A 25,627-nucleotide genomic window follows, 5' to 3' on the forward strand; every position below is an offset into this window, starting at 1 on the left:
GGTGCTGTTCACCCTGGAGATTAAATAACAGAAATAATTACATTGTTCGTGGATAAAATCAGGAAAAAATAATCATCTTTATTATTTAACTTAACCCCCTGCCCTTTGCAAACCCACCCCCCTCCCTGTCCCCAAAGGCACGAAGATAATTGGAACCGGACGGTTAGTAAAAATGCTGAGATCTAATTCGTTTTGCTTTGGTGCTTGGAAAAACAAATTTTTTTTATATATATACACAAAGGTGGGTTTGTCTTTAATATAATTTTTTTTCCTTATATGACAAAAAAGCAACAAGAAGAAGAAGAAATCGACTCTGTTAATATAACTGTTCCGTTAAAAATCTCTCTTTCTCGCTTTCCCCCTCGGTCTCTCGCCCCGCTCTAATGGGCGCGTCTGTGCACGGCGCTGCCGCTGGCTTTCGACCGGCTCCTGGGGCTCCTCTTGTATAGCCTGCTCTGGTAGCTGGAGGCTGTGGAGGAGAAGAAAAGGCACCTTGTTGGCAGGAGCCGGGACAGAGGAGCTGCTTGTCCCACGCTGGCCTGGAAAAACACGGGCAGCCGCAGGCAGCGCTGCCCGGGGGCGGCTGCGTGCGCCCCGGCGCCAGCCCGCCCGCACACGCACAATCGGCCCTTCTCTGCCTGCCCGGCCCTGCTTCACCCGGCGGAGAAGGTGCCTGTGGCTCGGTGAGAGCCTGGGCAGGAGCACCATCGCCACGGCTGCTGGACATCCCTTCCCTGTGCCCGGCCAGGAGGGCAGCTCGTCCCCATCTCACCCTATCAATCCCTAAATCCCCGACGCCAGTATTTATTAGGAGTGGGATGTGCTCAGGGCACAGGAGGGGAAACAGCCCAGCCTGGCTGGCAGGGACGAGGTTTCTGCCTGATCTTTGCTGCCAGTCTCCCTGGGAGCTGGCGTACTCTGGTGTGATAATTGCAGGAGGGTTTTGGTGGAAGCAGCAAAAGCTGGTTGGGAGCAGACCAGGTCTCTTGATCTCTGGCAGTCCATGTCAGGAACAGCCTGCAGCTCTCCAGACCCACAGCACAGCCAAAGGAATCAGCATCTTAATCTGCAGCTGGCAGCCGCCCTTGGACACCTCCTCCATCCCTCCTCCTTTCATCTCCTCCCTGGGCAGAGGTTTGTCCCTTAAGCCCGTATCAGCTTTCCCTGGCTGTGGGACCACTGCTTAATCTGCCTTATCTGGAATTGCCCAGCAGGACCAGAACCTGGCAAGGAGGCCACTGGACAGATGTGATTTTTCTGAGGCCAACGAAATTCTTGGGAATCTGCAGGCAATCAGGGATGGGACAGGGGTGTAGGCAGGCCTGGGAGTGGGCTGGGACACCAGTGGAAGAAGGCTGGCTGCCATCAGCTGGAGGCCTGACAGAAGGAGAGTCAGGAACCCAGCCCTGTGCCTTGGCTTTTATCTGCTGCAGGACTCCTGTCTTCTCCCAGGGCAGGGGGACACCAGGGAAGGGCTTGGGGGCCCCATAGCTCTCCCAACCTGTTCTCTCTGTTGATGCAGGTTGTGCCAAAACTCACCCATTCAGAAGCCATTTATTTTCCCTTCTCTGAGTAGCCTGGGCCATTGGTAAGCTCCTTGTTGCCCTTCCCTGTCTCTGGAGCTGCCCTTACTCTGCCTTGGTGGGTCTCCAGGGCAGTCCTGCAAGCCAGGCTCCATGGTCCCCACCTGCCCCAGAAGATGACAGCTCCCATGGCCCCATCCCAGGGGAAACTTCCAAGAAGTCAAGGGAACCATGGTGTCCCCTTCTGCCTGGCTTAGAGCTATCCTGCACTGGGATGATGTCCCGCATTCCCAGCTCCTTCCAGCTGCAGGGAGCCATCAGCCCTAACCCAGAGGCACCCAGACGTACGGTTTAGGCAGGATATCCGTGGCTGCTCCCACTGCCCGTTGGGCTGGCAGCGGATGGTGGGCACGTGCCGCTGGATGTAGCCTTGCTCGCACTGGTACCGCACCAGGGAGTTTATTTCGTAGCGCTCCTTCTTCCGACCGAAGGTCCTGGCATTCTCCACCGCAGGAGGGTCCCCGCAGGCCACTGTGGGAGATGGGCAGAGACTGGAGAGTGAGTGACAGAGCACCAGCCTGGCTGAGCAGGCAGCTCACACCCCGGGCAGGCTGGGCGTGCCTCGTCACTCTTCCGCGAATAAAACCTTAACTCCCTTTGAGATTGCCTCTGTCCACAAGGCTTAGGGGCAGGGGGATATGGAAAGTCTGTGATTTGGAATTAAGCAGGGGTCTGCCTCAGTGTTCCACTCCTGCCTCCTGGAGAAGCTGTGAGAGCTGAGCATCACAACAGCTGCCTGTGTCTGTGGGAGGACACTGAGCTGGTGTGTGGGAGTGATGCTGCAGCCAGGGTATGACTCTGCCTGGCGATGTTGAATCTTAATGGCTTGTCCTATTTAGTTTCCTTGTGAAACTTTCTCCTAGAGCCTTGGCCATCTTCTTTTTCTAATTCCTTCTATCTCTTTGATCACCCTTTTGCAGTAACAAAACCCACATTCCTGGGCACTGGGCACTCTGCTCCAGACCCACAGCCATCTACTGAGTCCCCCGTCCTTGCCAGTATGGCACAGGGTGCTGACCTGTTCCTTTCTTGCAGGTGAAAGGGAGGTGATAGTTGCAGGGAACGTCGTTCCATTCGCCTTTCTCATGCCAGATCATCACAACGCAGTCCTCACCCGCCGAAAAGAAGTTATCGGGTTGGTTGGGCCGCCAGTTCTCGTATTGCTGCCGAGAGAGGACAGTCCTTCAGCTCAGGTTGGGCCCTGGTCTCTCCTACTCCCTCCCTCATCCTCACCCCACCTCTCCCACAACTCTCTCCAGCAGAGCCTGTGGGTTGCCAGCACTGCCCCTACACCAGTTATTCCTGTTGTGATTCTGCCCAGGACCCGACCAGCTTTTCTAGAGGCTTGGAAAAACCATGAACCCTACAAAGTTTAGGGTTGCGTCTACTCAATGCCCAACCCATGTAAGCAACGGGGCCCTTCCCACCACCCCGAAAAGCTGGTGCCTGCTCGTGCTGTGGGCTCCAGGCTCACCAGGGAGTGCCCGTCAGACCAGCGGAAGTCGTTCTCCACAGCTCTGTCACTGAGGCCGATCCACTGGTAGTCCTGTGCATGACCTGGAAGAACAGGAGGGGGAGAAAAGAGTCATGGTTGTCCTACACATTGCTGGAAGCATTTCTTTGCCATCTCAGCTGACCCTGGAGCCTCTGGTTCATTCAGCTACCCCCCAGTCAATATTCCCTGATGCCCTTTTCCCTCACATCATGTTTGTCCAGCTCCCTCCCCACTCAGCTGCCATGAGCATGGGTGCACCCATACAAGGATGAGGCTTTCTTAGGATTCCTATGAGCACCAGTGGGGCAAATGGTAGTTTTTACACCACTTTGGATGATCTGTCTGTATCAGAGTCCAGTGGCTGGACCTCTGTCCAGTCTTAGGCTGCCCTCAGCACTCACTGTTCACAAATTCTTGTTCCTCTGGGGTGATGATACTGCTCAGGTGGGCTTGATGTTGTCGGCACCTGGTCTCTGCATCCATCCAAGTCTCCCTCTCTTCAAAGTGCCTGTAGCAGTGGCCCTGGAACTTGGTCCAGCCTTCCTCACAGTTTTCCAAGTCTGAAACACACAGAGGAGGGATGAAAATGGATTGGTGCATGTGTCTCAAAGCTTTCAACTCACCTCTTAGCAGCTCATGCTCCCATGGCATGGGACAACACAAGGTCACTTTCACTAAAAAGCACATCCTGACACTGTTGCCTGTAGGAATTCCCTGGAAAAGTTGTCAGAAGGCATCCAAGACAGCAGAGAGGGCAGACTGTGTGGAAGGCCCTGTGTCTGCAGTGACACAACCAGTGCTACTAGAAAACTTGATGATACAGACTTACTCCTGAGAGATTCAGTCCCTGTGTAATGTCCCTGAAGTCTGCTTTTGAGGAATTGACCAAGCAAGAACACCTCTCTTCTCACTTGTGCTGGCCTGTATAGTTTTCTTGCTTTGGAAAAAACCCTCCAAACCCCATACCCAGATGTCCAGGATCAGTGCATATGTGTTGAAATGAAAGAGGGGACCACCAGAGGTGGCTCCATCACTTGATGTGATTCTGGAGCTCTGGAGGAGAAATAAACTGACCAAGATGCATGAAAAAAAAAATGGAGACAGAAACTTACCAGAGTGGAGAGAGAGAACTGAGTCTTAATGAAAAAGCTTGGAAGCTGCTAAAGAAGTACAAACATTTCTCAGCTTTTCAGAACATCTTTTACCATCTGAGAAATACTGAAGAACTGAACACACTTATTAAGAAAAATAAAACCACAGATGGGGGAAGGTAGAGAAAAATAGAGAAACCACCAGAAAAGACCTTCAGCAGTTCCCATGCAATGCAGCACCACACATCTGTCTGCTACATGTGACTGAAGGAAACAGAAAATGAAATGTGTTTAACCTCAGCCTTTCAGATGCCTGATCTACCATCCTTTCTCAGGCCCTTGCTGCTCTGAGAGTGGTGGGATTCCAGAAGCCCTCATGCCTCCCTCCCTTTACAGTAAGGTTTCCTGTACTCAGTTTCTTCTTTGTTAAACTTGGTAGGTCAAAACACTTGTCACTTTCAGTAACACTAATTCCTCCTAATCCACCTTTCTGGTGTTCTTCCAGCTGGAGATTGCAGGCACTCCACAGATGTTGGAGTGGTTGGTAGTTATTTGAGACATTAAAAGCACTTCTTGCCTTCATCAACAGATCAAATGGGTTATCTGGAAGTAGGTGAAGCTCAGAGGATTCTTGGGTTTTGCAGGTAGATCTCTTGCAGAAAGTTAATGGAGAACTTGCTCTGTCTTTTGAGATGAAGACTTTTTCCCATTATCTTTAATGGCATCTCTTGTTATCACAGACTGGGGATGGGACAGCACATGATAAAGAATCTCAGCAGGCCATTTTCTAGGAGAAAGGTCATTCATACTTACATGTTTTTTTTCTTACAGATAAATATGACAGCAATTTTCTTGGAAAAGAATGATGAAAATCTTCTCTGTCATGGTCTGCATTTGGTGTGCATTTTTCACCTACAGTGTCCCATCGTTCTTGGAGACCAACAGCAAGGATGGTCTGTTTCAAGGGAATATGAAGATTTACATTTCCAACAAGTTTTGGGGCACTGGCTTCCTCTTGCATCTTCCAGACATCAGAGCCCATAATTCAGAGAAAAGAGAAAATTAAGTCTGGCTTGGATGAAACAAGATCATAATCAGTTACAGAGTGGAGAGTCTCTAGCTGGATTACAAGGATCTTCAACAAAAGATATCATGGGTGGGTAAATTGAGAACTGATGAGATTGCATTGGAAAACTGATGTTAAGACAGCACAATTCCTACCCAGAAGGTTCAATGATCCTGAGCCTTCTCCTTATGGTCTACTCCATATGTTCATATTGGAATCAGAAAGAGATGTGGAGAAAGGGAAGGAGAAAATCCAACATCTATTATCATTACGCATGCCAAGGTAAAGAAGATACTGCAACCTTATTTCTCTTTTGTTTGAGCTAGGCAGGAGAGCTTCCCTTCAGCTAAGCTGGTAAAAGGTTGGGCTTTCATCAGCTTTAAGGAAAAAGCTCTTTTTCTTTCCTTGTAGAAACAAAAAGACGTATTAGCACACCAATTTTGATGGAAATATAGGTTGCTTCCCGTTTTCTCAAAGATACATTCCCTACTGATTTTGCCACAGGAAGCTACGTTGTGGAGATGACAAAAACGTCATGCTCTGTCAAATCAGTGGAGATTCCTGGAGTGAATGATGCTTCTTATAGCTGCATCTTCCCCAAGAGAAACACAATCATTTTTCATGGCTCAGTTGAAGCATCCTTCCACGAAGTTCCAGTCTAGCAGAGAAAGTTTGCCTGGGATGAAGATGTACTCAGAAAGTTCCCTACTGTTATGGAAGAACAGAATGACCCTTGACCCAAAGAGACTGCAACTTCTGTGATCAATGTTGTTATGATTTGTGTGGAGCTTCACCAGACACACTTGAAAAAGAGAAAGCTGAAGAAGACACCAGAAGCTCCTGCTTAGGAATCTTAGAGGATATGGTCCTGTGAGGAACAAACTTATCAAATTAGACACTCAAAAGCCTCAAAGCTTTTCCCTTGTGTGTTTTAAGCTGCTGTTAGAGGTTAGCTCACTGAGATGAGGGCAGGGCTGACGGGAGCACTGGGGATCAGCTTTTTTGGGGGGCAGTGTGGGAACAAGGAGGTGCAGCAGTTAGTAGGATTAGCTGAAGCCAGGGAGGCCGTACCGATCTCACACAGGTCCCCTCCGTAGCTGGGAAGGCAAAAGCATTTGAAAGAGTCGATGCCATCAACGCAGGTGGCTCCGTTCAGACAGGGGCTTGAGTGGCACACATCGGTGTCTGCAAGAAATCAAGGGCTTCCATTAGGGCTCTGGGAGGCAACTCCTCCAACAGGAGAACTTGTTTCCTTGCTTGTGTAGGAGGGAATATCAGTTGTTTTGGGGGGACTTGAGAAGGCTGTGTTTCATAACATAGTGCCACTGCTGCTGCTGGAAGAATGAAGGCAAGAGACCCAACCCACCCTACAAGGAAGGCATTGGTTTTCTGATGGTTGAACACCACTCTGAAGATATCAGAAGAAAGCTCAGCAGGATGTATCCAACACACAGTACTGGCTGTGGTAATTCTTCCTTGTCTGCTGCCTCTGCCTGATGCATCAAACATGTAAACTTGTGTCTGTGTCTCCACCAGCTAAAGGTCTCTGAGGAGGAATGTGGAATTCTTCCATAAGTCAGAAACATCCTCAAATAGATCTCTGTCTCCTAAGCAGCGTTCCTGGTTGGCCGTCCTCACTAATAGTTTCTTCCTAACCATAATTTAGATGAAGTTCTGATTCAAGAAATCTCTTTTCAGTGAAGATGACGAAAGTGCAGAGAAGAAAAAAAGTGGGTTCAAAGGTGGTTCAGAGGCCCTCAGCTTTTCATCTTTGAGGATCTTACACCTGGCTATGGGTGCTTATTCCTTGGTGAGGGATACTGGAGTGCAGTGACATTTTCTCCAGACCTGTCCCCACTGTGTGCTCTTCTGCTTGTGATGAGGATAGAAGAAGCTGCTACATCTTTTCCAGCTGTGGACTCCATCTTGGTGGAGAGAGCTTTGGAATCAGAAGAAGGGTCATTCAGAATGGAAAGATTTCAGATACACTCAACTCAGAAAAAAGAAGGAAATGGGAACACATCCACACAGGCTGGATTAAATGATGGTTGGTTAGATCACCATGTGAGACAGTGTTTCTTTCACACTCAGAGAAATGTAAGGCTTTAAAAGTGATGACTCCATTCTCTTCTTGTGGATGACAGGGTGAGCGAGGAAAGATTCAAAAATTATAAACATACTGGCTGTGGAAATAGCACAGTGGACTCCCCAAGATCTGTGTTCATCTTCTGACTGGGGTGTATTTGGTTGGATGTTGTTTTCTTGAGCTGAGGCCCAGCTGCTCAGTGTCCCCAGGCACAAGAGAACAGATGGGCGTTATTCTCCCTGTGGCTGTCTAGTGACTCAGTGGCCAAGGCCTGATACGTCATCTAAAAGCTGACATGTTCTGTAATGTGCCTAAGTGATGGAAAAAATCCTTTCTGACCTTGGATGGTAAATCTGTGTGTGCTTTGGAGCAAGGAGATTGTCATCTTTACTCTAGGCTGTATCACTGTGAGCAGTGAAATCATTCCTCAGATGGCTGATGAGACTCTTACTCCAGTTTTGCTGTTCTTCTCTGAGAGAACGAATTTTTCACTCTGGATTGCCCTTCTAAATCTCACGAAAGCTTTTTGGATTTCTTTGTTCACTGCAAAATGAAGATAATCTCTGTTTCCATGATACTAGTGAATACTTTGAGACTTTCTAGAACAAAATGGAAGTCACAAGCCTAAAGGAAGAATAAAGGAGCTGAACTTGGCTGAGTATTGCTTATTAGTCACACTTGGAGTTCCTAGAAGATAGAGAGCATAAAGAAAAACGAGGTATCCTGAGGGGTGATTGCAACTCAAGAGGCCCTTTGGGCTTCTTCAACAGCAGTGGCAGCAGAAGTTCATGTTGATTCCAGTGGGCTCCAGCTGAACACGTAAGGAAAGGCTTTTCTTCATTCGTCAGGCTCCATGAAGTGGAAAGAACACTGCAGAGGAGGGAGGGAAGCACTCACAAGAGCTAAAGCTGAATGTTTAGCGGTGGATAATGAGCCTTCAGCTGTCTGCGGCCATGTGGAATAAAACTTGGTGTGTCCAAGATCTCTTCTGAGATGCAGGAGACCTGCTGCCTTCCCTGGTCTTGGAGGAGGGGGAGCAGGCACACATCTGCAAAGTCATTGCCACAAATTTCCAGCTGGGAAATAAGTCTGGAACAGAGTTTCCTTTTACAGATATTGCATATAATATGGTTGCACATATTATATATGCAGTAAAAACAAATCTCTGATTGTAATATATATGTTACATATCTCTCCATACATATACATATATATTTTTGTATATAACATATAGAGAAAGGGTGTGTACTTGTAGGTAATGTTGGAGAAACAAACATCAAATGCAAGTGAGACACAGGTTTTTTTTTTCCCCAAAATTGTGCTTCAAATGTCTGGAGAGAAGGTGTTTTAAACACGTGATTATCATAAACACCAAACTCCCCTTCAGCCTGTTGGGCTGCTGAGGCAGTGACCCTCTCTCTGTCTAGATGTAGAATCACCTCATCCAGCTGATATTGAAAGACTGAAATATATCTGTCAGGTTGGAGAAACTGTTGCTGATTCTGATCCTCCCAGAAAATCTGGATCTCGGTGGTATTCAAGAAAGGTCTAAATGGTAAATTTGGCAGTGACATTGCCTCTGGAAGTCCTGGCAAATTGGTTTGTGGGTGTTTCTAAGATAAGTCGTGTAAGCCACAAGCACAATTTACAGGAGGTGAGAACTCCATTAAAGAAAAAAAATCCATCTATCACACAACACTTAGTGTTTGGGGTTTTTTTTCATAGCCTTTTATAGGCTATAAATGTGTCTACTTCCACATTGTTTAGAGCTAGGTGAGGTTAGCAAATCACTGCACACCTCTTGAGCCAGCTGCAGAGCCTGCAACACGCTAGGACAGCCCGGAGCCCCCGCTCCGCAGCGCTGGCTGCCAGGTATCAAGGATTTAGACACCAGCTATTTATTTGCTCGGCTGAGCAGTCATCCAAAAAGCCGGCTCTGCTTCACGATGCAGCTCAAGTGCTTATCAGCTGACAAGGAGACAAGAGCGCTGCTATTATTACCCCGAGCTCACAGAGGACAGCGAGAGTCGATGGTCGAGGAATGCAGAAGGGAGGCAGCCCTGGCTTTCAAGAGCTGCGGCTGTAAAACAAAGACGGGGAAAAAATGCCTGGCCGTGCCAAGAATAGGAAACCCAGCTAGAGCGTGTTATCAACTCACTTCTTGAGGATGATGCAGAGTTAGCAATTCTTCTAAAGAGGATCCATACTGCACTTAATATTGCCCAGAAGCTGCAAAAATTCCCCAATTCTACTGTCACAATAGTTTCTATTTTTTGCTACTAACAGGACCCAAGGTCTAACTTTTAGATGCCTTTTCTTTTCTTTTTTAATAAACCAATTAAAACAAAATGGACAATGTAAACCAGGTCTTGCATCTGGAAGATGTAAATTGTTGGCTGGAGAAAGCAAGGGGAGTTACACAGCTGCAATGCAAAGTTTGAGTTTGTTCCACCATTTTCTTCCTAAGACTTCTTCTCCATTTCCAGATATACCCTATATTTAGTCAGAATAATTTTCTTTTTGTGCAACTAAAACCAAGAGAAGTATTCTTGTCATCGCTGCCCATGGTAGGAGGAGGTTTGAGCTAGATCATCTTTACGGTTCTTTCCAACCCTGACCATTTTATGATTCTATGATTCTCCCAATGCCTTTGAAAAAAAGTTTTTGTACTAGATCATGGAAATTGGAAAGAGAAACCTGCAAGAGATGAAAGAAAAATAGTTTGGCCCTGGTTTTGCTCAGAAGGCAATGTAAAAGTGAACATGCAGTGTCAGTGGTGAGAAAGAAATGCTTTTGAAATTCTTCATCTCAAGCTGAGACAACAATACCAGAAACAATGCTACCATTTCCTAAAACAATGCAGTCTGTGCATTTCTCTCCATGGCTGCCTATATGGAAGGTGAGCAAGAATAGCCATTAAACAAGGTCATCTTTGTGCTTAAAACATCTACTAAGGAGAAGCAGCTGGTGAACAGAGAGGATGCTGCCACCCAAACCCTGAACAAACTGTAGTTTCCCTGCAGCTGTGAGTAACAGGTTCAGTAATATATTCTATGATGTTTCTATATCCTCCTGGTTTTGTTCTACAGAGCAGAAAAGGTCAGAGAGAAGGGCAAGGCATTTCAGGATGCCCAACAGTGGCTGTTGTGCCCCTCACCCTTTCTTTATAGGCCTCCTTGTAGGTGCAATTATCCAAACAGGGAATCAGAGACCAACTAGATAATTATCTCCTAGAGACTGGGTGAAAAAAAAATCCAGGTACAAATTAAATTTGCTTTTCAGAGTCTGCTGGGAAGTTTGAACTACTGATCTGATAGCTCAAACATCAAAGAAAAACATTGGAGCAATTGTAGGGTGACTCCTAGAAGAAAAGAATAGGAAGAGTTGGAGAAACCAGTTCTCTCACATTTTAAGTTAAATGCTAGTATTGAACATCACATAGCCAGCCACTGACTTGCAATGAGCAATTAAGTAATTAAAATAATTAACTACAATAATTGAACCAAAGCCTCCATGCAGCAGAAGGGGCAGGCATTGCTGTAGCCTTAATAAAACTATTTTACTAGAGACCAGGAGTTTCCAGGAGGACTTGTTGATCTGCTGGAACCTTCAATTTGTCTAACACTCTCGTGGAAGAAGAGCTCAGGAAATATCCCTGTTTCCAAACCATTATGTGTAAAAGTAAATGAACATGGAAACAACATTAGTCCAAGACTGTAGGTTTTGTTTAAGCAAATTAACTTCTGATGCAAAGCAGACAGTGTGTCCAGGAGACATCAAATCACCTGCTCAGCCACAAAGGGTCTGTGCCTCTCAGCCAGGCCTGGGACCTCCATCTCCTTCTGGAGAGCATCATTTGCATTCCACGTTGGGTGAAACATTCTGAATCAGGGGAATATTTTCTTGACTTTTTTTTTTTTTTTTTCTGGGTGATTTTCTCTGAACCAACAAAACTCAATGCCTTAGACTTCCAGGTTGTGAAGAATGAGGAAAACCCATTAAGACCCTTCCTCATTTGTATTCTAACCTTCTGCTGTGTGGGGCCATAGGCAACAGACTTCATGGACTTGTTTCACCAGAGACAAGCAAAACTTCACATAAAAAGATGCCATTTCAGCACATTTCTCTTTCCCCCCACAACTGGAGTGAAGTTTTTAAGTAATTTTTAAGTCATTGACTGGTCTCAGAGCTCCAAACCGCAGCCTTTCACTGAAGTGCCAGCATGTTTTTTCAGCTAATAATTATTTGTCTTCAAATGCTACCAGAAGCAAAAAGACCCGCTGAGTTGGCAAAACCGTGGGTGAGGAAGCCAAGCCTATGGACAATTCTTTCAGCTTGTGGGGCTCCTGTCCTCTTGGAGGAATCAAATGCTGACTAAAGACATGTACATGCACAGCCTTCAATTTGGTTAAACACTAAAACATACTGGCACTCCAAGTGTTAATCCTCGGTCTTCTGGCTCTGGCTTTTAGAGATACTTTCAGGCTCCAGCAGAGCAGAATAATATCAGTCTTCTTAAATCATCCCACTAAATAGACTGCTGGATTTAACTGGAACCCTCCAACAACAGGGCCAGAGGGCAAAATCCACATTTCTTCCTCTTCCTCACTCTAAGCTCCTGTGTAGCTGAACCAGCTTCACCTGTGCTTTAATGTCAGTGAAAATCCACTGCACTGCATGGGCACATTGCACCCTACAAACCCTGAGCACAGCACGAGGCATGCCCATGGGAGCTGATAGTTTTTGCAAGAGCTAAATTTCAAGACTGGGAAGCTTCAAGTGAAAAGGCAGCCACAACACGGGAAATGGAATTTTGGGATCTAGCCTACAGTTCTTCCTTGTAGACTTCCCATGTTCACAATCCCCAGAGCTCTGTAAAAGTAACAACCCAAAAAAGGAAAACTAAGAATTCTTTTCTTTCTTTTTTGTATTTTTTTCCTTCTTTTGTCATCTCTTCGCTGTAATTATCTAGAAAAGGTTTGCCTTGTTTTAGGGGTGTTCTGAGTTCATGGTTAACAAACTTTTTTGTCACCTGGATGAGCTTCCTTCATACCCTGACCAGGACTGCGTTTAACTCTGTAGGGACATTGTAGTAAAGTTTACTAATAAAAAGAGAAGTTTTACCCTAGAATATCTTCCCTGGTGGGAGTATGAGCCATACACATGTGTTCAAGCCCATTTCTAATTTATAAAGTGTACAATTAAACTTCATGCAGTGGTTGCTTACCTCTTGCTGTCTCCTGCTAAGAAACCCCAGCTGCTACATTATCCTCTCTGTGACTTGCAAATACACATATTCCAATTTCAGAACATTTTTCAAGATTCTTCACACATGAGCTGCTGAACACATGGTTTTCTTTCAAAATACTTCACAAAAATGTTGGCTAACAAATGGTCTGAGGAATCTGGCAATCGCCTTGTGGTTAATTTTTAAAAAGAAAAAGCAGTGGAATCAAATCCATATTTTGGGGCCAATATTTTTTTTTAAATTTTTACTAAGCCTCACTGTCTTCCTTCCTTCCCCTCAGTGCTGTCTTTGCTGGCTTATTCTTGTCTCTGGGTTTGGACGTGGCAGTGGGCATGGCCCAAAAGCAGAGCCTGCTTTGGCAGGAAGGGTTTTGGGGTCCATAACTCCTGTGCCACCCTGTGCTGTGCCAGGCTGGCCCAGTGCTGTGGGAATGACCCTGCAGAGGGGTGAGTGCCCTCACCCAGTCCTGCAGCATGCCCAGGGCAGCTGCTCAGCACAGCAGAGGGGACCGCAGGTGTGCTGTGAGCAGGACTGAAAAAAGGTTTGTGATTACCTGTGCTTGCAGTGGGAGAGAGCAGAGGGAAATGCAGTGACTCATTGGGAACACTTAGGGGATGGAAATGACGTTAGAAACCAGGCTGAGCTTCACTGAGCCCTGCATTTACAGACCCTGACTGAGCCCAGAGCTAGCTCCACTGAACTCTGTAAATTGACCCAAAAGCAGCAGTTTAGGAGGTAAAGTGGGAAGGAGTAGAATTGATACACTTTTTGCCAGAAGGAAGTGAGGAAATCTCTTTGCACATCCATTTTGTACCATACTTAAGCAATGTGTGGCCCTACAAGAACATGTGGCCCTTTGAGAACTGAGGACATGCAAGACATTCATACAACAGCACTGATGGCTTCCCAACGAGGCTTGTCCCCAGGTGCCAGCTCCTGATGGCAGCAAAAGGAAACCAAGCTGTGTCCAGGGATGCTGCAGGACATCCTGTGTTACCAGGACTAGGCATCTCCCTTGGCCAAGAGGCACAATGCTTTGCATTTTGTTTTTTTTTTTTTCCTCACTGCAGTTCACTGATGCTTTCACAGCATGAGAACTCTTCTCAGGAAATGCCAGGAGAGTGTTTTCACCATAAATGGTTCATCAGGCTTAAATATTCTGTCTGTTTGTACTTGACAACAAGGGGGCCCAACCAAAGACAGAGCACTAAAACACTAAAAAGGCAGGGTGGAGAGAAGGGCATTTATCAACAGAGCTGACAAAAGCTAATGATGCTCTGAGCATTATCTCACACGTCTATCCCGTTGTAGCTGCAGAGAGCAGCATAAGACACAGACCAGAGGGTGACCACATGCTGAGCAATATTTGGGGCTAGGCAACAAGTCAGTCCACCATGGAAAGAGAAACAGAACAGGACTGAGACTAGCAGCCCATCTTCTCCAACTTCTCAGCTGCATGCAGGGTGGAAAACTCTGGAAGTGTAGAGGAGGCACTGAGGGTCATGGGTTAGTGGTGGACTCGTCAGTGCTGGGTTAATGGTTGGACTCTGTGATCATAAATGTCTTTTTCAACTTAAACAATTCTATGATTCTGTGATCATGACCTGTGGAAAACCCCATGTGTATGGCTTTCCATCGGAACAATGTTCTGCTCAAGTCTGCTTCCGTGTTAATGTTCTCTGCTGTATAAAAACCAAAAAAAGTGACAGCTATGCCCCCCTCCTTCCCTCCCACAAAGCTTTCCCTTCCATATGAGACACATTACCTTCTGTAGTGGGTCCTAATGCGTCAATTGCTTCTTGTGAGACTTGGGGCAGGGCAGCAGTGGTGGTGGCCAGCAGATGGGGATTGTCTGGAGCAACAGCTGTCTCTGTCTCTTGTTCTGACACCACAGGAGGGGAAGGCTCCATTTCAAGCTGAGCCTCTTCAGGGTTCCTGAGTCCCTCTGTTGGTTCAACATCTGGAGTCCTGGTACTAATTACAATGTCTGGGACAGAGGTTTCCCCTGAAATGCCTGCGATAGAGTGTGTCACAGCTCCAGATGTTGGGTCAGGAATCTCCTTCTGCTCAGGAGTACCAAAGGGTTCCCCGCTGGCCAAAGATGTGGCAGCTGTTTTGATGTTAGCTGCAGGCAATGCAGATGCTTCCCCACTGGTTTCATGGACTGTGGATGCTTCTAGGCTGATCTCAGGAAATGTCTCTCCGTGGGCTTCTTGACTTGTGGGTGTTCCTACTCTAATTTCAGGAAATGCAGAAGTTTCCCCACTGACTTCTTGAACTGTGGATGTTCCTATGAAAATTTCAGGATAGGCAGATGGTTCACTCCTGGCTTCTTGACTTGTGGGTGTTTCTATACTGAACTCAGGGAATGCAGATGTCTCCCCACTGATATCATGGACTGTAGAGGTTTCTATGCTAATCTCAGGAAATGTAGATGTCTCACCTCGAGCTTCTTCACCTGTGGATGTTTCTATTCTAATTTCAGGAAATGCAGGTATTTCACCACTAGTTTCATGGACTGTCGAAGTTGCTATGCTAATTTCAGGAAAAGAGGACACGTCCCCACTGGTTTCATGGACCGTTGAAGTTTCTATGCTGATTTCAGGAAACGCAGAAGTTTCCCCACTGGTTTCATGGACCGTTGAAGTTTCTATGCTAATTTCTGGGTAGGCAGATGTTTCACCCCTGGCTTCTTGATTTGTGTATGTTTCTATTCTAATTTCAGGAAATGCAGAACTTTCTCCGCTAATTTCATGCACTGTTGAAGTTTCTATGCTGATTTCAGGAAAGGCAGATGTTTCTCCACTGGTTTCGTGGACCGTCGAAGTTTCTATGCTAATTTCAGGATAGCCAGATATTTCACCCCTGGCCTCTTGGCTTGTGAATGTTTCTATTCTAATTTCAGGAAACGCAGATGTTTCCCCACTGATGTCTTGACTTGTGGACGTTTCTATCCTAATTTCAGGAAATCCAGATGTTTCCCCACTGATTTCTTGCATTGTGGACGTTTCTGTGCTGCTTTCAGGAAATGCAGAGGTTTCCCCACTTGCTTCTTGATCAGTGGATGCTTCTATGATAATTTCAGGATACCCAGATGTTTCACCCCTGGCTTCCTGACTTGTGGACGTTTCTGGGAAAATTTCAGGAAATGCAGAGGTTTCCCCACTGATTTCTTGAATTGTTGAAGTTTCTGTGTTAAATTCGGGAAATGCAGATGCCTCCCCACTGATTTCATGAATTGTAGATGTTTCTATACCAGTTTCAGGAAATGCAGATGTTTCACCACTGATTTCATAAGCTGTTGATGTTTCTAGAGCACTTTCTGGCAGTGCAGATGTTTCCCCACTTAGTTCACCAGATCCAGAGGCTTCACCACTTGGCCCCAAACTGTAGGGAAATGTGGCAGTTTCCCCACCCAGTTCCTGTGATACTGTTGGTCTTGTCACCACTTCTACTAAATCAGAAGTGACTAAAGTGATTCCTGGAAGCCCTGAGGCCTCCCCACTGATATCAGTCACTGTTGAAGACTGTCCACTTAGATCTGTGGCTCCAGAAAAGTCTCCGCTGATGTACGGGATTCCAGATGGCTCTTCACTCAAGTCTCCTGAAGGAAAACCACTGGTCTCCACAGCTCCAGACCCTTCTCCAGATAGTCCTCTATCTCCAGAAGTAAATCCACTGATTTCTATCATCCCAGATGGTCCTTCTCCCACTTCTTGTGCCACTGATGTCTGTGTTACAACTTCCACCAAAGTGGTATCCACCAAAGTGGGAAAGCCAGAAGTGAGTCCACTTTCCTCTCCAGAGAGCAGACCACTGGTGACATCAACTCCAGAGATGTCTCCGCTGCTGTCCGTCACTCCACTCGGGTATCCGCTCACCTCCAGCACTCCAGAAACACTCCCACCAAAGTCTACGTGCCCAGAAGGCTCACCACTGATGTCTAAACTCCCAGATACCATGCCTGATCCATCTTCATCACCTGAAGGCAATCCACTGGTTTCCAAAGTCTCTTTTGCTTCTGCTCTTGTAACTGGCGAAGTTGTTGTCACTTCCTCCAAAGTGGCATCTACGAAGGTAACGCCAGAGGCCTCAGTGCTTCCCTCAATACCAGAGGAAAGGCCACTTAGGTCCACCAGGCCACTGATCTCATGTGTTCCAGATGTTTCTCCACTGCCATCCAGTCCTGAGGGCAAGCCACTAAGCTCAGACCCTCCCGAGGACAGCCCGCTGAGCTCGGGTACCCCAGAGGGCTCCCCGCTGGGCTCAGCTCCTGAGGGCAAGCCTTGGGTTCCACCACTGCTGTCCCACCCAGAGGATGGGAACCCTGACAGATCTCCTTCACCGCTGACTCCGATGGACCCTTTTCCCTCCTCTTGCCGTTCTGTCGCTGCTGTTACAACTTCCACCAGTGTGGTATCCACGAGAGAGACGGTAGGAAAACCAGAGGTGACTCCACTTTCCTCTCCAGATGACATGCCACTGACTAGCTCGGTGCCAGAGATTTCTCCGCTCGCTCCAAAAGGCAGCCCGCTGCTTTCCACTTCAGAGGGCATCCCACTAATCTCTGGTATCCTTGAAATAGACACTGATGTCTCCTCCTCTGCAGAAGGCAGGTAACCAACAACGCCAGAAGACACACCAATCAGGTCTCCTGAGGGCAGCCCACTTTCTCCAGGTGGGAAGCCACTGCCATGCAGGTCTACTGATGGTAATCCACTCTCTCCAATGCCTGAGTGGTCTCCACTAAGTTCAAAACCTCCAGAAATTGGTTCTCCGCTTGTATCTGGAATTCCAGGAATCCACCCAGATGCTGAAGATTCACCACTGACTTGATGCTCCCCAGATTCAGTCACCTCCCCTGACACTTCGCTGACGGAAGCATTGGTACTGGCTTCCTCTGGTACTATGGTAGCTGGAGGAAAAGCAGATGGACTCACTGGAAAAGAAAGAACAACAAAGAGAAGGAGTTGGGAAACTTATTTATACTTTGTGAGGGTCCCAACCCTACAGCACCAGCCCAGCATGACACATGCTACAAGGAAGCTCTGAACCCACCTGAGAGCAGTGACACATCGGTTGGAAAGACCTCTGTACCCCAGGCTGTCTGATTCTCAGGCTGAGTGGCAGACTCTGTCTCTGCGGTCACCTCCTCCCCCGAGGGCACCCCCTCCACTCCAGGGATCACTTGTGTTGCCAGCACATCTTCAAAGAACGGGGTGACCCCCTCCTCCTCCACAGGAGGCAGAGCTGGAACAAAAAGGCATTGGAAGGAGTTTCCAAAAATTCACAATCCAAGATGCCGGTGAAGTGCCTCGCTCAAACCGGCACCCCAACAAGCCCAGCCTCCCTTTTGAGATCCCTTTCCCCCAGGAGCCAGGTTTCTGCGCCCTGCAGGGGCGGGAGGGTACCTCTGAAGCAGAAGGCGTGGTGCCGGGACAGCGGGTCGGGGAAGCCGGTCTGGTTGTGGTGCTGGTACACGGTCCTGACGCCCGGAGCATCCCCCCCGCAGGCGGGGCGGGGGCTCACGATGGGGTAGCGCAGGCTGCCGTCGGCCAACCAGCCCGCGTAGCAGCGGTCCAGGCCCCCCTTCCAGGCGGCGTGCAGCTGGCCAACAGAGGCCAGCGTGGCGTTCTGGCTCTCGCAGTGCTGCTGGGCTTCTGGGAAGGTGAACTGCTCCGGCTGCGTTGCGAAGAACACATCGCCTGAGGGATGGGAGGGAAAACACGGGTGAATCTCTGCATCCCAGCCACCTGCAGAAGAAGTGGAGGTGTGCGGCACAGTTTTGCTCCACAGCAGTGCCCAGGGGCAGGGGAGGATGTACCCTTGAGCCTGTCGATGTAGCAGTACACGTCGTAGGTCTCCGAGGCCGGGCGCATGCCGTATGACCGCACGCCTGGAGTGTTCTCTTTGTCTCCTATGCAGTTATTTCGGGGATTCACAATGGGATACCTACCAATAAAAGGGAGAGAAGAGGTAATCCAAGGTCAGCTTTATGTAGCCAGGACTGAAGAACCTCAGTGCTCTCAGGAGCGGGACATGAACTCTTCACTGTTTGAGGTGCTCAGAGCCCGCGGTGTGATTTGGAGACAAGTCCACTTACAGCTCCAGGCAATAAATACAAATTTCCTGCTACTCTTCCTACACACCAGGAGGGCTTGCTGGTGCAAGATGTATACACAGGTTAAGAAATGAGGAAAAGAATTGGGCAAAACACATCTATTGGCCACTGCATATCACAGCCCGGAGAAAATTTTGGGTGAGCAAAGTTTTTGATGTTGATGAGGAGAGCAGCAGGACAAACCAGAGTAAAGCTTGAATGGCTGAATGGCCATTTTGAAGGGTGCCTTTCCCAAGTCAGTGTAACTTTACCTGACTGTCTGGTCCCGCAGCCAGCCAGCGTCACACTGGTCGAAGCCAGCCTCGTAGGCAGCCTGGAGCTGCTGGGGGGTGGCGATCACAGCGCTGTTCTCCAGGCAGGCCTTCTGGGCTTGGACAAAGGAGAAGGCGTATCTGCTGGTGGCTGCACGGTAGTGAAACACCACACCTGGGGGAAGAGAAGCTGTGGTGAGACAGTGGGTACAGGACTCCCCCGCACTGAGATGTGTGACCAGAAATGGTCTTCTAAAAACCAGTGCAAGGAGCAAGCCCTCTCAAACCCTCTTTGATGGAAATGCCTCATTCATGGAGACCTGCTGCCATTGAGGATGATGTTCTGGGGATCTTTTTAGCCCTCCTCTAAGGTCTTCTTGCCTTGACTTTCCCCTTCCCTGGAGTCAGGTGAATATGGGAGAGCAGAGTGTGACCACTGCAGCCCAAGCATCAGCCAGCTGAGCTCTGGTCATCACATGATGGGGTGGTGCACAGCCTTCTCCCCTCCCCTCCTGCCCTGCTGTGATGGAGGGGCTCAGCCTGTCCCTGACCCCTATCCAGGCCTGTGCACCTCCAGGGACCTGGATGCCCTCTGAGATGGCAGAAACTCAGGCTGTTTTCAACTGAGTGGTTACCTCTAGAATGAAGTGGCCTTCAGGCTTTTGGAGTCCTGGTGCCTTACCTGTGGGGGAGATGGGCTGCTCGGGAAGGTGACCGGCACCGGGGGCAGCTGTCACTCGCACAAGCTGATCTTCCACTGTGAACGCCGAGGCAGGCTCCAGTCCTGGTGTGGCAGTCACCCCCACGACCTCTTCCACCGAGCTCACCTCTGCTGTTTCGGTGGTGCCAGCAGTGCCAAATGCTGAGATGGTGACGGCAGTGCCTATATCTATGGTGGTGGCCTCTTCAGGTACAGTCCACACGGCTGTGACATCCTTCCTAGTCACATTTTCCTCCTCGGTGGCAGCTGTCTCTGCTGTGAGAGCGGTGGTGAAGAGATCGGGCAGGGCAGTGAAGCCCTCGTCCAGCCTGGTGGCGGTGGGGGTGATCTCAATGGGCTCCAGGGTGGCGATGCTGCCACGGGCCTCCTCCTCTGTGGCATTGCGTGACAGGGGCAGCTCCACCTCCGTCTGGGTGACAGTCTGGACAGTGAAAGCGCTGCCCAGCTCGCTCCCTATCTCGTCGATGAACTGCCCTGGGACCAGGCTCTCAATGTCGTCCCCTGCAAAAGCAGCAATCAGAGAGGATAATGTCAGCCTGATGAGGTGAACTGCGCTGGGGCTGCCTCCAAGGAGCTGCTGGGTATCTCTGGCATGAGAGGATCAGGGAAATCGTGACAGTTTGATAAAAGCAATGGTTTTCCTGCCTCCACTGTGGCTCTGTACAACGCCTCAGCACGGAGGGCATGTGATGGGGCACTGAGCCAGCTCATGCTCCAAATCTGGTCAATCAGCGGGGACCTTGCCCTCGCTCCTGCCAGTTATTCTTCCCCGGAACACCTTGCCCATATCCAAGTCTGCACTGACCCCTAGTGCCTGCCGCAAGGAAATTGGGTTGGACGGAGGGAAGTCGGGGAGCTTGGATAACCTTCACGGCAGATCTGCCTGAGCCGTGGGAGAAAGACAGCTGGATCCTCACACTCGGTGCGTGAGACCTCAGCAGGATCACGACCTCCTTCTGCTCTGCCCAGGCGATGATTTGAGAACTCATCCCCTATGAGCATCCTAACCCACTGCCAGGACAGCCAAGGCCACTCGCTGTACCAAACACATTGAAAGAGCTCCCACCTTTCCCTTTCCAAATCAACTTCCTGCTCAAGTCACATCCCTTCGGTCTAGGACAACGTGCTTAACCCAGCACTGAGCAGCTCAGCTGACAAGGACACTGGTTTGTAGAGCAGCATGAAGCAGAACTGTGAGGGCAGGTAAGGGAGGGATGGGTCATATCTTGGATGTGCAGCAAGGCAAGTCTTGACTGGGGAGGGAAAAAAGTATGAGACAATGCCTGGGTTTTTCTCTAACAATGCTTTCCCTATTCTATTTCCAATTCGATTTTACTGCTGGTTCATTTTAGGCAGTACCTTTCAGATCTGAAGGGATTCACAGATTTCTATAAAGATGCTCAGACAAGGACTGAGCATATGCAGCAGTTTCAGAGGCAAACCCTGAGACAACCAGAAGGCTGTGGCTTGGTGGACCAGTCTTTAGCTTGGCCACATAACTGGATACTCCATGGGTGTGGGAGATGTATCTGGGCACAACAGATCTGATCATAGGGGTTTCAGCACATATTTAAAAATATTGGGTTTTTTTTAAGCATGGCAATCCTATTTGAACGTGGGCCTCTGGTTGCCCTGAATAGACAATATATCACTGTGTTTTCCCCTCTTCTTGCTGCAGGGAGAAGAGTGCAGTTAGAATAAAGGGGGAGCAGCTGCAAAGCTCTTCACTTCGTGGGTACAATTTTAATCCACAGTTCCCAGAGACTGCATCAGTCTCAGATTTATCCCAGCATGGAAACTCAGTCACGCATCTGTACCACACCACATCTCATCACTACACACATCTTCAGGGTCAGACCTGTTCTCTTTCTCCTTCACTTCCTTCTCCAGCATTCAAAGTCTTCTATATGAAGCACCTGAGCTCTGCTTTGTGTCTCCAGGAGAGCTTTAGAAGCAGGAGGGTGTGGGAGGACTGGAGAGACGTGACCTGTGTTACCCCCACCTCCACAGAGCCCCCCATGTATGGGTCAAGCAGCCTTTCTAGATCTGCTTTCTACCTCAACAAGAGCAGAGGACTTAGTCGTTTGCCAAACCTGCTTTCTCCCCTCTATTTTTTTAAAAAAACCTCAACATCAAAGAAGCAAGAGGTTGCCTCTGGCCAGGGAGCTCCTCTATATCATAAAAGCAGGGTGCCCTGACAAAGGGGAGAGAATGACTGCATCTGACTCCATGGATATCAGAAGGTTAATTAATTACTTTATCACACTATATTATTCTATATTATATTACATTGCATCTAATCTGAATCTGCACAAGCACCCAGCTGCACTCAACTGCCCAGAAATCTCATGACTGTCTCTGGACTGACAGTCTGGACACACGCTTGGCCCTGATAAGCCAAGGAAACAAAACCCCATCACTCTGGGTAAACAGCCTCCACATTGCATTCTGCTTTGGCACGACACAGGAGCAGCGAATGAGGCAAGAATCATTTTGATCACTCTTTTCTCCGCTTCTCTCGGGTTCAGAGATGCGAATCCCACAGCTCTGTGCTGGTTGCAGAGGCGTTGCCACTCACCGCTGTAGCAGATGGCGTCGTAGCGGGAGTCGGGGTGCGGGTACCCCGTCTGGTTGACGTACAGGTACACCGTCCTCACGCCCACCAGGTTGCCCCCGCAGTTGGGCCGTGCTCGGGAGATGGGGTAGCGCACGCTGCGGTCGGCCAGCCAGCCCGCGCTGCACATGTCCATGCCGTCCTTCCAGGCCAGGTACAGCTCTCCCGTGGTGGCCAGGCGCGCTCCCAAGCTGCGGCATTTCTCAAAAGCTTCCTGGAAGGTGAACTTCTCCGGGGCAGTGGCATAGAAGACTTTGCCTGTAATCACATCGTCCATTAGCACAGGAATTCCCTGTAGATTCTAATCCCCTTTCCCTTTCTGTCTCCCTCCCACTCATAAGAGTTTGGATAAGATGAAGACTCCTGTGTATTAGAGCTGAAATGTAAGCCCATGTGGGTGACTTTGTAAAGACCAGAAGAAAGTGAGTCTTACGGACCAAATGCAGATTTGAGCAAAACACACCACACCAGCTGGAGCCACAGGGCAAGGGGGAGATAAAGGACAATTGCAGTTCTGTTGTGCTGAATATTTCAATGGATCCCTGTCACAAGCATGAATGATTGATGCATCTGAATGTCACACACTCAAATGGCTGACCATGCAGGATGGCGTGGACTCTGGTGGAGGTTAGACGGACTCCACCCTCTGTGCTGCATTAGTCATTTGACATTAAAATTGTCCAAGGTCTAATAAAAAGACTGTAGAGAACATCTGGGCTGGCCAGGGAATGTGCTTTTCCAGCTTTAACCTGTCTTTTTGTTATTTGCTGTTGTCCAGTCTAGGCATGACCAGGGCTTTGGCTGCTTCTGCGTCTAGTAACAATAAAAGCCCCAAATCACCTTGCATTTGCTCTGCATAGCAGTAAACATCATAGGTTTCATCTGGCTCACGGACACCGTAGGTCCTCACTCCTGGAAATTCATCCTTGTCGCCATAGCAGCGCTCCCGGGGCCAGTGGATGGGGTACCTGAGGGAGAGATTGTGGATAAGGAGGGGAGGCAGGACCCTGGCAGCCATGAAGGCTGGGAGGGAGCTGCAGGGCACTGCCCAGTGTGGTGATTTATGGCTTTTCCCAGGTTATGGGAAAGGGAAAGGATGATCTGCTGTCCTGCCCTCACTCTGATGGTCCTTGAAACTCTGACCAAAGACATCAGGACAAGGTGCCTGCCCAGCGAGGGATTTGTCCTGCCCTCACTCTGATGCTCCTTGGACCAAAGACATCAGGACAAGGTGCCTGCCCAGCGAGGGATGCACAGCTCAGTCTGGTTGAGCCAAATCTGTGCATCTTGGCACAGCACTGGTTTTGTTCAGGGAAAATGGAGGATCAGGTGAAGCCATTTGTCCACTCAGTTGTCACCACCAGCCCAGGGGGACAGTGGTCACTGCTTTCCTACTAGAGATTCACCTGTAGCAGAGAACGACTTGCAATCCACCACCCCCCTCTGCACACCAGCAGCTACAACAGCTGAGATTTAGCAACCATTTTCAGTTGGTGCCTTCATCACAGGAGTCCTTCCCTAACAATGCCGCTGAGGCTTTCCTTCCCCTGCATGGCCTCTCACCTGACAGTCTGATCAGCCAGCCAGCCAGCATCACACTGCTCGTACCCATCCTCGTAGGCAGCCTGCAGCTGCTCGGGGGTAGCAATGACAGCACTGTTCTGGATACAGGCCTGCTTTGCCTTCTCAAAGTTCAGGGTGTACCTTGTGGAGATTGCTCTGTAGTGGAATACGATGCCTGGAAAAGACAATGGACATCACTCACAATCACCAGCCCCTTGCCTTGCAGAGAAGGCACAAGAAAAAAGCAAAATTAAACCTCATCCTGTAGAGTTCTGCAGTGGAAGCTGTCTCCCTGTCTTATACAGAAAGCAAAAACAACAAAAAAGAGAAGGATTGTACAAAACTTTTGTTATTTTATCTACCTATTACTAGGACAGGCTTTGCAATATGGCAATGGAAGTTTTTCCAGAACAGCCCAATTCTCCAGATGAGGGCATCCCACCTCCTAAAATGTTTGGAAAAAATTAAAGGTCTGACAAGGGCCCTGTTCCAGCTTTACCCGCTTGAGTAATAGCCCAGTGTATCCAGTACCACCTCCTGCCAAGGATGTCATCTTGCTGCCTCTGTAATTCACCTTCTGCCAGAAGAGACATTTTCTTGCCATATTCTGCCATGAGTCATCTTACTGGTTTGTTTAGTCTGGTCCTAGCCTGCTGAAATAAATGCTTGGCTTCTCCACCCATCACCTTATCTGTGGCCTGGGAGAAAGGGCTTACTCCTACGAGGACAACACTGCGTTCTCTGCCTGTGTGCCTCTTCCTCCCTTCTGCCCAGGCCAAGCAGCAAGACACTGAGAGAAAAGCGCGAGGGCAGCGCCCCACCTTTCACTAGGACCTCTATTGTGTCCTGTCTGTCCTCAATGCCGTACATCACTTCGCAGCGATAAATCCCGGTGTGGTTGGACCTCAGCGCCTTGATCTCCAGCGTGGCATCGGTGGGGATGGCGGGGTAGTTGGGCAAGGAGATCACCTCCCTGTACTCGCTGTTGAGCCGGATCTTGCCCCCCGTGGCCACCAGCAGGACAACTTCGGTCCCGTTGGAGAGCTTGCTCCACTTGATCCGGGGGGTCAGCATGACGCTGGTGTCCTGCTCCTCTGGGATGTTGAAGTAACACGGGATGTTCAGGGAGTTTCCCAGGATAACACGCAGGGGAGACTGCTCAGGTATCTTGACTTCCAGGCCATCACTACTGTCTGCCAGTTCCCAAAGAGAGCAATGTTACATCAGTGACACATGTAATACAAAATATCCCCTGTTTCTATCTGATCCAGTGCCTATATCTGCTGTGCAAACCTGCACCCACCTATTCAGACATGATCTTTTTGCCTAGTCTAGAAAGGGAGGTTGTGGCAATGGCCACTGCACCATGTCTGCTTTTGAGATTTGGACCGGTGCTGATTTGGGAATGAAGGGAACAAAGGGCTCTGCTGCAGCCTAGCTGCTGCCCACACTATGAGTTCATACCTGGTAATGTAAAAAGGGAAATGCTGAAATTCTCTTCATTTCCCACAAATCTGCAGTTATCTCCCTGGCTTCCCAAGCACCAGAGCAGTGAGAGGCTGTGCCACAGCAGCCATCCGAACAGAGGAACCTTGTGTGCGCACAGCACAGGTCTTGGGCACATTTTTCATTTATTTCTGGGGGCTGCCTGTCCTTGGGGATGGGACCAGAGTGCAGCACATGGCTCAGTCCTGCTGTGCCATGCCCTGGACACGTACCTGAGAGCTCCACAGAGTCGGCTGCGGTGATGACTTGCAAACACACAAACACTAATAGTAAAGTGGTCAT

At 48.8% G+C, this 25,627-nt stretch overlaps 1 protein-coding gene across 1 annotated transcript; it reads right to left on the reverse strand.

Annotated features, from left to right (window-relative positions):
- Window positions 1–380: 380 nt before the first annotated feature.
- On the reverse strand, window positions 381–25,627 carry ACAN (aggrecan). Its single transcript, XM_041418433.1, has 18 exons — window positions 25,558–25,627; window positions 24,661–25,032; window positions 23,840–24,014; window positions 23,117–23,244; window positions 22,241–22,534; window positions 19,624–20,163; window positions 18,942–19,116; window positions 18,394–18,521; window positions 17,981–18,274; window positions 17,628–17,819; window positions 15,688–17,508; window positions 14,335–15,639; window positions 6,307–6,420; window positions 3,480–3,638; window positions 3,058–3,140; window positions 2,602–2,746; window positions 1,872–2,054; window positions 381–469 (listed from the first exon to the last, which is right to left on the reverse strand). Exons 1-18 carry the CDS (start codon window positions 25,625–25,627, stop codon window positions 381–383), a joined length of 6,267 nt encoding a protein of 2,088 aa, XP_041274367.1.

This window comes from Onychostruthus taczanowskii, unplaced genomic scaffold (genome assembly GCF_017590055.1).
Source record: "Onychostruthus taczanowskii isolate IOZ18803 unplaced genomic scaffold, ASM1759005v1 scaffold6, whole genome shotgun sequence".
NCBI lineage: Eukaryota > Metazoa > Chordata > Aves > Passeriformes > Passeridae > Onychostruthus > Onychostruthus taczanowskii.

What these genes read in the sequence shown, in the direction of transcription:
- ACAN (XM_041418433.1), bottom strand. Translation starts at nt 25,627, where the DNA reads ATGACCACTTTACTATTAGTGTTTGTGTGTTTGCAAGTCATCACCGCA. An exon ending in CCACGCCTTCTGCTTCAGAG is followed by an intron (nt 17,820 to 17,980) that starts GTACCCTCCCGC and finishes TTTTTGTTCCAG; the next exon opens with CTCTGCCTCCTGTGGAGGAG. An exon ending in AGGGGACCTGTGTGAGATCG is followed by an intron (nt 3,639 to 6,306) that starts GTACGGCCTCCC and finishes TGTGTGTTTCAG; the next exon opens with ACTTGGAAAACTGTGAGGAA.